The sequence below is a fragment of the Belonocnema kinseyi genome, chromosome 1, assembly GCF_010883055.1.
Source record: "Belonocnema kinseyi isolate 2016_QV_RU_SX_M_011 chromosome 1, B_treatae_v1, whole genome shotgun sequence".
NCBI lineage: Eukaryota > Metazoa > Arthropoda > Insecta > Hymenoptera > Cynipidae > Belonocnema > Belonocnema kinseyi.
Genome location: NC_046657.1, coordinates 123303739 through 123317985, shown reverse-complemented (window position 1 = coordinate 123317985; position 14247 = coordinate 123303739). Strand labels below are relative to the sequence as shown.

The following is a 14247-nucleotide window of genomic DNA, read 5'->3' as shown; positions in this document are numbered from 1 at the left end:
TATTTGCCCTGTAACATAAACAGAGTCTCTTGGTGATGTGAATTGAGAGTTATTTTGTTATAGGGGCTAAACCCGTACCCCTTTCCAAAGACTCCTGGGAGCGGAAAGGCTACCCTTTTACGACATTACATGGGGGCGGGAAGGCACCCCTTTGACCAGTCACCGAAACAATATTGGTCAAACCCCTACTCCATTCCAACATCTCATGAGGAGGGAAGGCACCCCTTTGACCTGTCATTCAAATATTTTTGGCCAAACCCCTACCCTCTCTTGGTGCTGAGAAGGCACCCCTTTGACCGGTAAAAAAACAATGTTAGTCAAACCCATACCCCTTTCCAACGTCTCGTGGGAGTGGGAAGGCATGCGTTTTCGGCTGTTAACAGAAATAATGTTGAAGGCAGCCCTGTGGCTGGTCGCGAAAATAATGTTATGTACAATAATAATGTAATAAAAATGTAATAAAAATGTAATAAAGAATTCTATCAAAATGTAATAATGTACAATAACGTTATGTGATAATGTAATTTTAAAAAATTTGTTTTTTAAAATCGAAATTTTTAGAAGTTATTTTGCATGAAAACAACGAAAATTTGAATTTTCTGGAAAACTCAATTTTTGTTTCATAAGGGCTATTTTACATAAAAAGTGAAATAAAGGTGCTATGAAATATTTATGTAAAATTGTTACCCACTATGAATGTTTTTTCTATTTTAAATATAGAAAATTCTACACGGAGAAAAATAGATGTTAGCGCAGACTATCTAGATATTAATAGGTAATATCTTAGCGATTTAACTATGGGGCAGAAATCTAGATACTGAAGTAGAGCATCCGTAGATATTAAAAAGAAGATTTTAACTGACAATATCCAAGATATTAAAGGGCAAAATCCAAGATATTCAAGAAATATTTTTTAATTGTGTAAAACTTACCTATAAAGCTTGTCATTTTCTATAAAATGCAAAAGAATGTTAATATTGTAGTCCTCTGTTTTGAAAATCCGAATCCTCAAGCATTCACCTTTTTGCATAATTATGTGATTTTTGTGTTAAACAGATAACACACTGTTCAAGACTAATATGAAAGATGCCTGTAGCTGAGTCTTCATTTTCTTGAGAAAATTATAACATATCCAAAAACATTTAATTCATTATCTTAGATATTAACTATTAATATCACATATTTTATACTTTCAATATAAACAGATATTGCCCTTTAATATTTTGTATGTTAAATAGACGATATTAGATCTATTTTCTCCGTCTAGCGGACGAGTTTTTAGTAAAACTTGTCAAGCTACCATACATCGCTGTATTACCTCTGGAACAAATGGTCCTGCTTTTTTTTTCTAAAATGAAAATTTGATTTTTAATAATCCTCCAAATTGGAAAAAGTGTGCATCTAAATGTAGAAAATCTTTATTCCATTTTATCGAAGCCATGTAATACTAACAGATTCCTAAATATGCAATCTTCTGAAACTACTCAAAACATTTTTCTGTTGTTCATTTAGCGTACAAAGAATATATTATATCCCTTTAGAATTTCTTTTATTGATTGCTTTCATGTGGTGTCAGGCGGCACAAAAAAAACATTTAGCCCAATATCATTATACCGGAAGAGGGCGTTTTATTCACACAGGCACTCGGAAATTTATAAGAAAATTCGGAAAAAATTATAATTTTCCCCTAAACGTCTGGTTGTCAAAATTTTGTTATCATAGATTTTGAAGCAATGTTCATAGACACAAGAAAAAGTTGTATCCCGGTACCTTTATCGGAAGATTGCGTTTTGACCATCTTTGCACTATGAAATGTACATGAAAATTTGGACAAAAAAAAGCTCGAAATGCTCGGTTCTCGGATTTTATTCAACTCATTACTTGTATTGAATGTCAGGAAACCCGAGTCGAAATTTAGACCCAATTTTGAAGTTGCAGCTCCTTATTAGAACCTGCTTTGACTTTTAACTCCTAGAGAATGAAACATTAGAGCCTACTTTGAGGCTGTAACACCTCTCTGAAGCTACTTTGAATCTTTAGAGCCTACATTTTTATAACTCAAGACCATCCTTTGACACTGTTTAACCTCCCCTTCAATCATGACCCTACATTGATTATAAGAATAAAATATTTTTTTATCGCTAAGAACAAATATTATGAGTGAAATAAAAAATTTGAAAAATATATTAAAATATATATTTAATAATTATAATTAAATTCACAGATTGTCATTACATTTTTATTACAGTATTACGATTAATTTATTTGCAACATGATATTGGAGAAAATCATTTTTTTCCAAGGAACAGTACCACTTTTTCAATGGTTTCGTGATTTTTGTTACTAAACAATAACAATCGAGAGTTTCTGAAACATTTTTTTAGAGGAATATTACTAATTGACGTGTCTACCACTTGATTTATGAGGAAACAGCGTTTCTTTCTTTAGAAAATGTTAACTGTTTTAATTTTTTTATTACATTTCTTGGAGAAGAAGAACAGCCAAATGTATGAAAAAGAATTGACTACTCATCTCGAATTTTGAGACGACGAGACAATTGAGTATACAACCAGTACTGTTATTGTTAATATAAACTTATTTCCGGACGAATATTAAATTGAATCTTGAGATATCAATATTTGTATCTTTGAGTATAATTGGATAAATTATGATGCTGAACTACTTTTTTTAAACAGTCTTTGCTTAATAAAAGATAAAAAGATATTTTTATTGAAATCAGCAAGTTTGAAATTGTATTCATTTAAGTAATAAGTAACACCGAATCTAATTTAAATATGTAGCCTCAAGTTGTTTTAAAGCGTATAACGTAGAATACTTCTAAAAAACAGAACCAATGTACATTGAGCTCTTCAAAAATCCTTTCAAAAATTTAACGGCACAGAAAGTTAAAAAAAGTAATTATTCAATTAATTTTTTTGGATTTAAAAAGATTTTGGACCTTGAATTATTCGACAGGTTCTAATGATTTTTATCAAAGACATCCTAACGCGTTCCGCTGGCTGAATCGGTTAGGGTGTTAGGCGTTTAGCAAATACTCAGTGCGTGCGTGCCATCTCGGGTTCGTTTCTTAGTACTTGCGGATTTTTCAGAGCACTATGCTTTAGCGTCATCATCCAAAAATTCTATGAATAATATGTCTAAAAAATAACTGCGAATATCCTTGATATTTATCTCAGATATTATTTTATTTTTTCTGATAAATAACAAAACTTATTTTTATTCATCCATATTGTTGTGAGATTATTGAGAACCTGCTTTGATGCCACAAGTCCTACAGTAGTTGTTTGAGCTGTAAAATAGGGTCTAATTTATCTTAAATACAGACCCTACTTTGACGCTAAACGTGGAAAAACGGCCGATTTCGGACACTTTTAGCGTCAAAGTAGGTTCTAAATTTCGACTCGGGAATACAAAAAAAGATATGTCGCGAGATCCTTATTGGAAGACTGCGCTTTATACCAACAAGCCCTCTGTAAAAATATTTTCCGAATTTTTGTATATACATTTCATAGTGTGTGTGTAGATAAAACACAGTCTTCCGATAAGGATATTATAGGATGGGATCTTTTTTTTATGTGTTTGTTAACATCAAGTAGGAGTAATTGATAGAAGAAAATGTACGAACCAAACGTTAGACTTTATAGGGTAGTTGAAATATTTTCCTAATTTTTTCATATACGTTACAGATTGCGTGCGTATAGATAAATCACAATCTTCTGATCATGATATTGAGATTAGTTTTTGTTGTTGTTGTTACTGCCTGACATAAAATAAAAGTAATTAATGAAAGAATATCCGACTACCGATGAAATTTGATATATTTTCGTTGATAAACGTTGCGATCAGGGGCATATATTTTTTAGAGCAGCTCATTTTTACATAAAACAATTAATGCATTCTTAGCTCAATAATATTTTAAGTGTAAGAGATTTATTTTTTATTTTTAGAGTTTACAAAAATTAAGTGTGATTTCATTAGATTTTTCGGAATTTCTAGGGATTCCGAAAGATTGTAAGGAATTTCCAAGGATTACATTAAGATTCCAAGGAATTTCTAGAGATTTCAAAAGATTTTTGAAGAGATTTTAAAGGATTAAATAAGATTTAGGGAGATTTTTTGGAATTTCAAGGTAAACGACGGTAGAAACATTATCGTTAGTGCAGGAGCCATTATATTATTTAGAAATGTGACAAAGTAAGCTAAAAGTGTAGTATAAAATTGTGTACTTGCACCCACTGTTCCGTATGGTAGCAAGACTTAGACATAATAAGAAAAGGATAGGAGTAAAGTGAACGCGGTTGGCATGCAATTCCTGCGATATATGCGATAAAACGCTAAGAGATGAAGTCAGTAATGTATGATTTCTCAAAGAATGCGGTGTAAAGGAAATCTGGTTGACCAGAGTGAAAGAAATTTGTTGAGATGGTTTGGTTGGAGAAAGTTTGAAGAAGCAAGTGTATTTAGGTGAAGTGGATGGCAGCGTACCCGGAGGAAGGCCAGGGAATAAAGGGTGGAAATGTGTGGGAAAATCAAATTTAAACAGTTGTACCAAAAAAGTTTTTAGTTTTGGTATCGTTCAGTTTGTTTGTATTTGTTTGTTTAAATTTTAAATATGATTTTCATTACTTAAATATCTCTTATACATTATTAATACATTTTTGCCTGTTTTATTAAGCAAATTTTGCGTAATTTCATAAAAATGTAATATACTAAACAATACTTTAATAAAATTTGGTCTGTGTAAACAAAACTTAATATGGTTGTCCATCGCGCACCTTTTATTATTATTATTATTATTATTATTATCATGTGGAATCGATCGGATCGTAGAGAAAGCCAAGAATATACGCTATTTTCCGTTGGATCTAGGATTCACAAATGGATTATCGCAACCCGGGGAAGGGAAAAACGCCGATTGGCTGACTGTGGCAACGGGCCAGTGGGGTTTCAGTGCCGTATTTACACTATACAGACAAAGGCTTTATGGCGACAGACCCAATTGGAACAAGGAAAGCTAAACGGTTTAAAGTTCACTTTTGATCGAAATTGAGGTTTCTTCAAAAGTCATGCTTTCTCGCTTTTTCACATTTATTTCAGATAAAAAAATTTTTCAAAACAATTTACCCTTAAACTGATTATTTAAATGTATTCAGGTACTTTAAAATTTCAAAGAATTCATACTGAATGATTTAATTACACTAAAATATTGACTTTTTTTTAAAATAGTTCGAAAGTCATTATTGGATTTTTCACCAGCATTTAAAAATTTCATATATTATTATCAAAGTAAAAGAATGTACTAATAATACAAATTTACTATTTTTCAGTTAAAAGTTTATAAAATAAATAAAAATATGTATTTCAGACGATTTTCTTGAATATTTATGTACTATTTTTCTGTGTAATACCAGGCAAAGCTAAATAGTGCTAAGTCCATCTCCATTTAGATTAGATTATTGCATGCAAAAGTAGAGTCATCTAGCTTTTTAAATAATTGTTACTAAACTGATTCGTCCACCTACAAACAAAATGTTTTGCACAAGCGCTTTTTTCTCTAGAAAGGTTTTTTGCTACACTAACCAGTCCGATATTTCCATGTATTTAAATATATAATCCATGATATTTAAAATTGAAAAATTGCGTTTTCGAGTCCAGCTCCACGAGTATTTCCATATGGAGTTCGACGTGAATATTTTCATCTAGGGGTAGCTCCAGAATGTGAATCAGTTTCAACTAACTATATAAAAGAAAGAAGTTTTTCATTTTTGATTGAAGTAGTTTTCGATATAGTTTCTATTCTAAATTGACAATTCCATTTCACCTCTTTACATTCTTCTTTGTTTTGTGGCGACACATTTGATCATTTACTATTAAGGGGTGAATGGAAAAGGGGAAGGATGATTTTTAATCCACCGTTTACGGTCTCCACGCTAATTGTAATTCCCTATCTCTTTCATATCCCAAAATACGCTGGGACTTAGGGCAAAATTGTATAGATAATTATTTTATGCTGAAGGGGTATAAAAGTTAGGCATGTTGTGTAGCGACAACAGCGCCACATAGTTGTAACTGGTGGGTATCAGTAAGCGATTTTAATAGTATAATAAAGCAAAATAATAAAAAGCTTGAACCGAGTATCTAACAGTGTAACCAGTGAAATCAATTCTATTGAAGTGCAAAAATCTAGACGGTGCCATGTGCAGTCAAACCAGTTTTAAAGGAGAACCAACCAATCTTTCTAGAAAAACAATTTACAACCGATTGAGTAAATTATCATTTTTTCTAATAGAAAACGCGATGGTCTTAACACCGCTTAGCTTTCCCTCGTATTATAAATAACAATAGTACATAAATAGTTATAAAAATCATCTGAAATACATATTTTCATTTATTTCATAAACAAATCACATTATTTAAATTAAACTATCTGTGAATTCGATCTCAAGTATTTACTCTTTATTTGTATTTAAAATTATATGGTTCTCATTTCACGAACACTTTGCTTCCCGTTAGCAAATGTATTTGCTTCTTATAGAGGAAGCATTAATGATTTTTTTACATATTAGACGGAACTTTACGTTTCGGCAATCACAAGAGTCCGAAAATCATAAAGTTTTGTCGGTGTATCTATGTATGTATGGTTACCTTAATGTTGTAGGCACGCTGACTTTAAAAGGATTTGTCCAATCGAGTCAGTCCTTGATACACTTTTTAAGGTTGGAAAAATGAAGGCTAAGTTCGCGAAACAAATATTTCCAACCAAAATAACAAAATTTAAGCATTTTCAAAATTTGAGAAGTTTTTCTTCTGCAAATTTTAGACATTTTTGTCAAAGATTCTTATTGCTGACTAGAACGCTGGCTAATTATCCAAATAAAATTTTCGAATTTGATGAAAATTAGAAAAGTTATATACTTTTAAAGATTTTGAAAATGTTCAGAAAATTAGAAAAAAATATTTTTCTGATTGATTAGGAAATTTCATTTAAATTATTCACTATACATTAAATATATTTAGAAACTATCGCAGTTACATTTTTCAATTTGACAAAAATTTAAAAAGTTAAAACTTTTTCAAAATTTGAAGAAAAAAAAAATTGTATCCGTTTTACAAATTTTCTGGTACGCGGCAAAAAGACTTGCAAATGATCCTAATGACATTTTTAATCAATCCAAACTTGTACTGGATATAAAATATATGTATTTCGAAACTATTCTCATCAAATTTCTTAATTAGACAAAGATTCAAAAAGTTAAATCATTTTCAAAAATATGCCATTTTTGTTTTTATGATATCCGTAGGTTTAACGCGTTATTTTCAATAGATTTAAACAAGATTTAAAAAATATTTTGTTGATAAAGTTTTTCAATTGGATACAAACTATCGAGCGCGAGTATCGTAATGAGAATGTAATCGTCAAAGCCGTAGGTGCTTTGAGAAACTTCTTTTAAAACAAAAGGAAAAAAAATTCTGTTTCAATTTATGGCCTTAATTCCTCAGAACTTCAAATCGCAGTTTTCGATTTAAGATATAATATTTATATTTGTAAACATGTAGTTAAAGTGTACGCATTAAACGTGTGAAAACGAGCGCGACATCCGCGCGCTCGAACTTGGCGCGAAGTGCCGCGCGCGCGTAGCGCCCAATGAGGGTGTGTCCGCGCATCTTACAAATTTTTTTCGTTAATAATTAATCTTTTTGGTTCAAAAATGAACTATTTTGTTTAAAAGTTTCACTGCTTTGTAAAAAAATTCGTTTGTTTGAAGATTCATGATTTTCATTGAAAATTCATATTTTTCGATAGAAGATTAAAATGTTCAAAATGAATTGTTTTTTGTTCAAAATTATTGTCGTCCTCGGGGGCGTGGGGAGGGCAGTAAAAAATTGACACCATTGTTTATGGCCGGCCAGCCATTTATCCATGCAGGGTGAGCATCAACCAACTTGAACCTAAAAAGGATATTACAAGAATTTTTTGGGGGGAATATTATCCTGGCATAGTATGCGCAAAAAAAATATTCGTGAGCGCTTTATCAAAATAAAATGTTTTAATCATAACAAAAAATGTAATAAAAATTTTGACTCAGGGATTGCTAAAAATTAAATATAGAATGAAAACAGTTTTACAATATTGTTTGTGAAATTATAAGGGGGTTTTCATGATAATGATTGTTAAAAAACAATATTATTGGTTTTTTTGCAAATTTTTCTCCTCGAATGTTTGGATACTTTCGATATGCAGTTGGAAAAGTCGTGGGAGCACTTTAAAAAAACGCACCATTTTAATTGTTATTTTTTTAGTTTCTAGGACTTGCATATAATAGCCTTTTTTTGCTTAAAAGCTGAGTAAAAAAGTATTAAGAAATTATTTTCCAAAATTAGAGCTGTATAATCTATACTAGAGGTTTTTGTATATTTGAAAAAAAAACTTTTTTCATGACAAAAATGGTGGCAATTTTTCTTAAACGCCGGTTCATCACTGGTTGTAATTGAATTATGCTGGCGTGATTTTAAAAATGAAACAATAATAAAAAAATAAAATGGCAAGATAAAACAGTATCTAATAAATATCATATAACTTCAAGGATGTTTCGGTTAAAGTTGGTTGGGGCTCACCGTGCATGGAAGCAGATTAGAAACTAGGGTGGCACAGTGTGGCATGTTGAGCGTAGTCGCGGGTGAACTGTGAACTATGTTCCTCCCTGGTGGGAATTTTGTAGTCGTGGTTAGGGCCCGGGAGTTGTAGCGCCAGGCCTGGCAGTGGCATGGCTGGTGGTGGCACTGGCAGTCGTGGTGTGGTGGTGCACGGGGTACAGTCTGGGGCAAAAGCCGAGTCTCCGTGGTTGTGGTCGTCCTCGTTGTAGCCGTCGCCGTCGTCGGTTCCGTCTTCTTCGCGGTCCCTAGCATCTCGTCGCGGGATGCACTCCAGTGTGCCTCGCAGCTCAAGCTAAGCGGCTCCATGTCGCCGCACGACTTCCTGGAAGACCGGAAATCCCAGTCTCACGAAGGCCAGGTCCGCCTGGCATAATGGCGTTGTCCTCGGCAGGGTGCAGTGGAGTCCTCAACGCTTCGCCGGGCGTCGGAGGTATAGAGATAATACGAAAAACCTGATCAACAGCCGCTTCCTGGCCAATCTATTTGCGAGTCAAGTTCTGCAAATTCCTTTGAGTTATTGGTGTTGTGAAAAAATGTGATTTTCGCCGAATTTCGGTTTCACGAGGATCCCTTGCCCCCGGAGCGGACGGAATCGACCAATCGCGTCTCTCCGCGCATCCTCATTTGTCGATTCCCTCGGATCCGGGGCCATAACCTCGAACTTTAGAAAAACGTGCGTTTGGTTTGGTGGAAGGTCTGGTTGAATTTATCAAGTTTCAAAAGGGTCTATTCAACTTTTGTTGAAAATCTGTTTTCTTTTTCACGATTTCGAGAGTTTATGCCAGAATTATAATTGCCGGTTTATATAAAAAAAATTCTTGTTTAATCTGGTATGTAATTTTTTAAAAATTTTGTTCGTTAAAGTTGTTGGATTCAAGTTCTGATTACTATATTCAGTATGCTTATAATACGCAAACAATATTTCTAATTTTTAATAGTTCTATTTTGAAAGAAAATGTGGGAAAGGAGTAAAAACATTTTTAATACTACGCTACTGGCATAAATTGAGTGTTCACCTGTTTTTCGTGATTTGTGTAAGTGTCAAAATTGACAACAATATTAAAATGTTGCCAAATTTCAGTCAACGAACATGGCATTATGTTCCACCTGAAAGAAGATATTGCCCAAATAGTTAAAATTTGAATTTTCTTTTGTTATAATTATTTTTAAAAAGTCCAGAATTAGTAAATATTTTTCAATGTTTTTTAGCTTAATTTAAAGGTCTGTTGAATTCTAATAATATATTTTGAAAACTGAGACACTTTTACACTGTTTCTCAATAGCTTAAATTTGCAAATTATCAGTTTTAAACAGTGAATCCCAACCCATTTGAATACTTTTGGATTTACGACGTTTTATATTGTGCAATTGAAAATTGGAGAACTTCTAACTTGAGCAATTTTAGATTCAAGGTCGTCAATATTGAATAATTTACAAGTTGTGCTTTTGAAAATGAATAATTCTAAAAGACGTTCTAATCGAGCAGTTTAGAAATCATTTTAAAAATGGTTGTCTTTTGAAAAGCTTTGAATTTAAGCATATTTGATTTGGATTTATTTTTTAATTCAAATTTGAAGGTGAGAATTTGAAAATTTTTATGACTGGGAAATCCGGAAAATGAACGAGAATTTTTTCCTATTCAAGTGGATACCTTGTACAGATAAAAATAATCAATAGATTAGTTTGACCATTTATTTGTGCAGCACTTATGGAAATCACTCAACTTATGGTGGTGTCAAAATGAAGTACTGACTTTGGATCTTATGTTGAATTTTGTATATATCAAATTTTTTATTTTTTTAAATAATTTTTTTTTCTTTTAGATAAAATATCATACTTTTTCGACTTCCCCGAATTATATTTTAATTTGTGCAAAAATAAAATTGTTTTAAACGATTGTCGAAGGTTTAAACCAAAAATTTCTTCTCTTGTATTGTGTTCTTCTGTTGTATATTTTGAATAGTTGTTTATTCAATAAAGTGAAATTTGTATTGCCAAGTGTGAACAGTATTTTTTTTTAATTGATTGATATAATTTTTTCTTACGAGGATATCGTGCAAAATTCACCATCGTTTAACATGGACGGCAAGACTTAACATAACCTCAAACTTGACGTGGGGACGCTCGAATGGATCGATTCGAGATTTCCGGGTGCAAAGTTGACCCCGCCATGTGTTATGGATTCAGTTGGCTTTTTCACTAAAAATCGAATTTTTTAAAATAAATGTCATATTTTATAATAAAAAACAATTGGGTTGTATGAGTTTGCAACGAAAAATCAGTGCAATTTTCTGCATGCAAATTTGGCGGGTTTAAATATTTGGTTTGGTTTTATTTAAAAGTAAATGTTAATAATCCTTTTTATCTCATAAACTTGGTTACCCCAACCTCGCTTCTTTTTATGGATAGAAAAAATGGTTAGAAAGAGGTATTCAATTAATTTCACATTTGGATTTTATTTAAGGGTCATTAATGCCTTATTGTATTAGAACATGCTTCATTGTATAAGCATCATTGCCAAAAAGTCGACCATTTTAAACCGTACGCATTTTCCAATTTTTCTTTGCATAATAAATTGTTTATAAAATGATCTCAGTAAAGTACTCGAATTAAAGCAAAAGTTAGTCAAATTTGAGATGGCTTCCTTAAGAAATCACGCTTCTGTTTCAATCTAAAAATTTCAAATGAAAAATTACTAAATATCATCAACAGCATTTTTTAAATGCTTTTAAATGTTTAAAAATATTTATAAATATCCCGCAGGTTGAGAAACACTTATGATTTAATTTAATTATTCAATCAATCTAAAAAATTGGGTGTCTTTATAGAATAGTTAGACAAAAATTAATTAATTTTATGGCCTTTCTTTTAATTGCATCTGTTGAGCGCTGTGAATAATAAGGAATCAGTTTAAATGTACTCAAACCTCGGGCGACTGCTTTAAGGTTAAGTTAACATAACCTACTTTTTTATCGGGCTTATGGCAATATGATTATTATAGAATAGGTCTCATTGAAGTTGAAGATAAACTTATGATTTGCGTGAAGTATTTTGCGAAAGCTTTGTTTGAAACATCAAATAATCATTTATTTATTTTGTATGTCTTACTAGAAAAATCAAATAGAGTTACCAAATGTCTCCACTAAAAATACATTTTTTTCACAGTATCTACCAAGTATTTTTAACCAAATAGAATAGGGGGTTTTCAAAACGTCTAGTTTTGTGAAAATTGAGTTGAAAACACTTTTCCTCCAGAACTCAAATCTTTTATCAGATAATTTTATTAATAGAAAAGTTATTCATTCAACATTTAAAAACAAATGATGTCTGTCAAAATGAATGGAATTCGTCAGCGGTTTTTTCTTCTGATTCGTATTTTCAACCATGTAACAGCATTTATTTTCCAAAATTCAGTTTAGTTGAAGATTGCAATTTTCAAAAGTGCCATATATTTTCTGTTTCTTCCTTGAAATTGTACAGAAAGACAAAAGAATGATTGAATAATTATATTATAATACAATTATGCTGATTCAAAAATCCACCAATAGACAAGTTGCAAACCAAAGCAGACCAAGCGATCAGCCATTCGTCCAAAATACGTTCATGCACCTACTTTGGCAAATAGCTGATCTACTTTTATTTTCTTCTTCCAGATTCGCTCAAAGTTCCGGTCAAAGAAGAGCGTCCAGATGAGGCCGAAATCAGGGAGCTGGCAGCCAAGATGGTGGAAGCACACAAGGCGAAAATGTCACCAAGTGTGGCGACGACCGGCCAACGGCAGGCTACCTTGCAGACGAACCTGCAGGGTTTGTTGTACTTCAATAACAACACCAATACTGTAACGGTGGGTTCGACTCCAAAGCGCGCTGGAGACACATCTCAAGCGAAAGAAGGCAAAGTGCCCTTGGACGACGAGAGTCAACGAGGTCGTTTTGGCTGGGTCAGTTTCGACGAGACCCACATTCCTTACATCTTCCGTGCCGGCGAAAAATTCTGTGCCGTGCGAATCCTTGAGTCGAAGCTCCTCAACAAGTACTTGAGCTACCTTCACTCTGATATTTACAGTTGCACCTGCATCCGCAGCTATTACATCACGGACGCCGAGAGCAAACTCCTGAACGAGATCAACACCAAGCACTGTGAGAGTCAGTTTGGTCGCGATCAGTTCACTTGCAAAGACCTGGTTGTCAGGCTCGCTGATGCCAAGGAGTTTTATGCCTTTCTGGATGTCTGCTACACAAAACTCACCGCCAGCAATCGAAGCGCCCCATCCGACAAATGCGGCTTCATCCGAATCAACAAGGAGTCTGTGGTGCCCTACACTGTCAAGGACGGCCTGAAATACGTGCCACTCTTCTATTTTGAGGGCGAAACGGACAACCTGAAGCTGAAGGCAGAAAAACTCGAAGGCTGGGACCTGTCATACCTGAAGTTTTGTTGCAAGGTGCAGGGAATTCGGAACGAACTCTTTGCGAGCGAGACTTGCTCAGTCATTAGTCTGAGTGACATTAAAAGTTACTTTCCCCCCGGTACCGGGTTCGAGGACTATTGGCCCAGCAAGGTAATGGACTCGCAGCTAATTGTGAACAGTAAAGGTGGCGGAGGAGGTGGAGGATGGACAAAGCAACCACCAACGCCTCCGGCTTCGAAGCAGACACAGAACAACGTGGCGAAGAATACAATAGTCAGGGCTCAGCCCATGCAGAATATGATGCAGAGGCCGAACGCAACCCTTCAGAGGGTCACGCAGCTGAGAACTCCAATTTCACACGCGACACATCCATCGTCGCCGACGATCTCCACCGTCAGGGGCAATACGATTGCGCAACCAATTTCTCAGAGGGATTTTGCAGCTCTTAACGCAGTGCAGACGGCGGTTAACGGTTGGTCAGGATTGGTCAGTACACAGCCGACGTTCCAAGCGGCTCTCGTGTCGCAGGCCAATCAGATCATTAGGATGCCCAATTCTGCACTTAGTACACACAACGTGAGTTGCAAAAATAATTATATTTTCATACGAAATATTAATGCCCTATGTGCCATCTAGAAGATTCGATTTTGGTCAATATTGAGGTTGGCGAGGGGTTCATCTGTTTTGTAAAGTAAAGGTGGACAGCTTACTGAAGTCACTTGAAGTCAGTGTATCAGAGTGTCTACCAAACCTGGAAATGTCAGGGAATTTTTTCGAGAGCGTGCTTTCTTTTTTAATTGCAATATAAAATGGAACAATATGGTGGCCGCTGGACCGGGAAATGACAACGGTGAATTAATTTTTTGGTCGGGAATTTTGCAAAAATTTTAGAATACAAATTTTGTTCATCTCTGATGTGAACCGTTTTTTAAATAATTTGTTAAATTGTGATTTTTATAAATTATTACATCATTCAGTTTAGAATACTTAATTTCCAAAATCTTTCACTTAAACAATTTTCCATTTTAATTTTTAAGCATATATTTTAATTTAAAGAATTTTAAAGTGCGGTTTTAACGGCTTAAAACATTAAAACTTAGAAGCTTTTAAAATCCATGATTTTTTATGAAAAACAAGGTGGCCGCTGGACCGGGAAACCG

At 33.7% G+C, this 14247-nt stretch overlaps 1 protein-coding gene across 7 annotated transcripts in view; it reads left to right on the top strand.

The window, feature by feature from the left end:
* LOC117176429 overlaps positions 1-14247 on the top strand; it is an 86573-nt gene that overhangs the window by 38870 nt on the left and 33456 nt on the right. For 6 of the 7 annotated variants that reach the window (XM_033366695.1, XM_033366712.1, XM_033366703.1 and 3 more), the window contains exon 2: positions 12330-13663. In XM_033366695.1, coding sequence (XP_033222586.1) covers positions 12330-13663 — 1334 coding nt within the window. Of the gene's footprint in view, positions 1-8817; positions 9107-12329; positions 13664-14247 lie in introns of those variants that run through there. The other variant, XM_033366683.1, reaches the window with a different exon arrangement.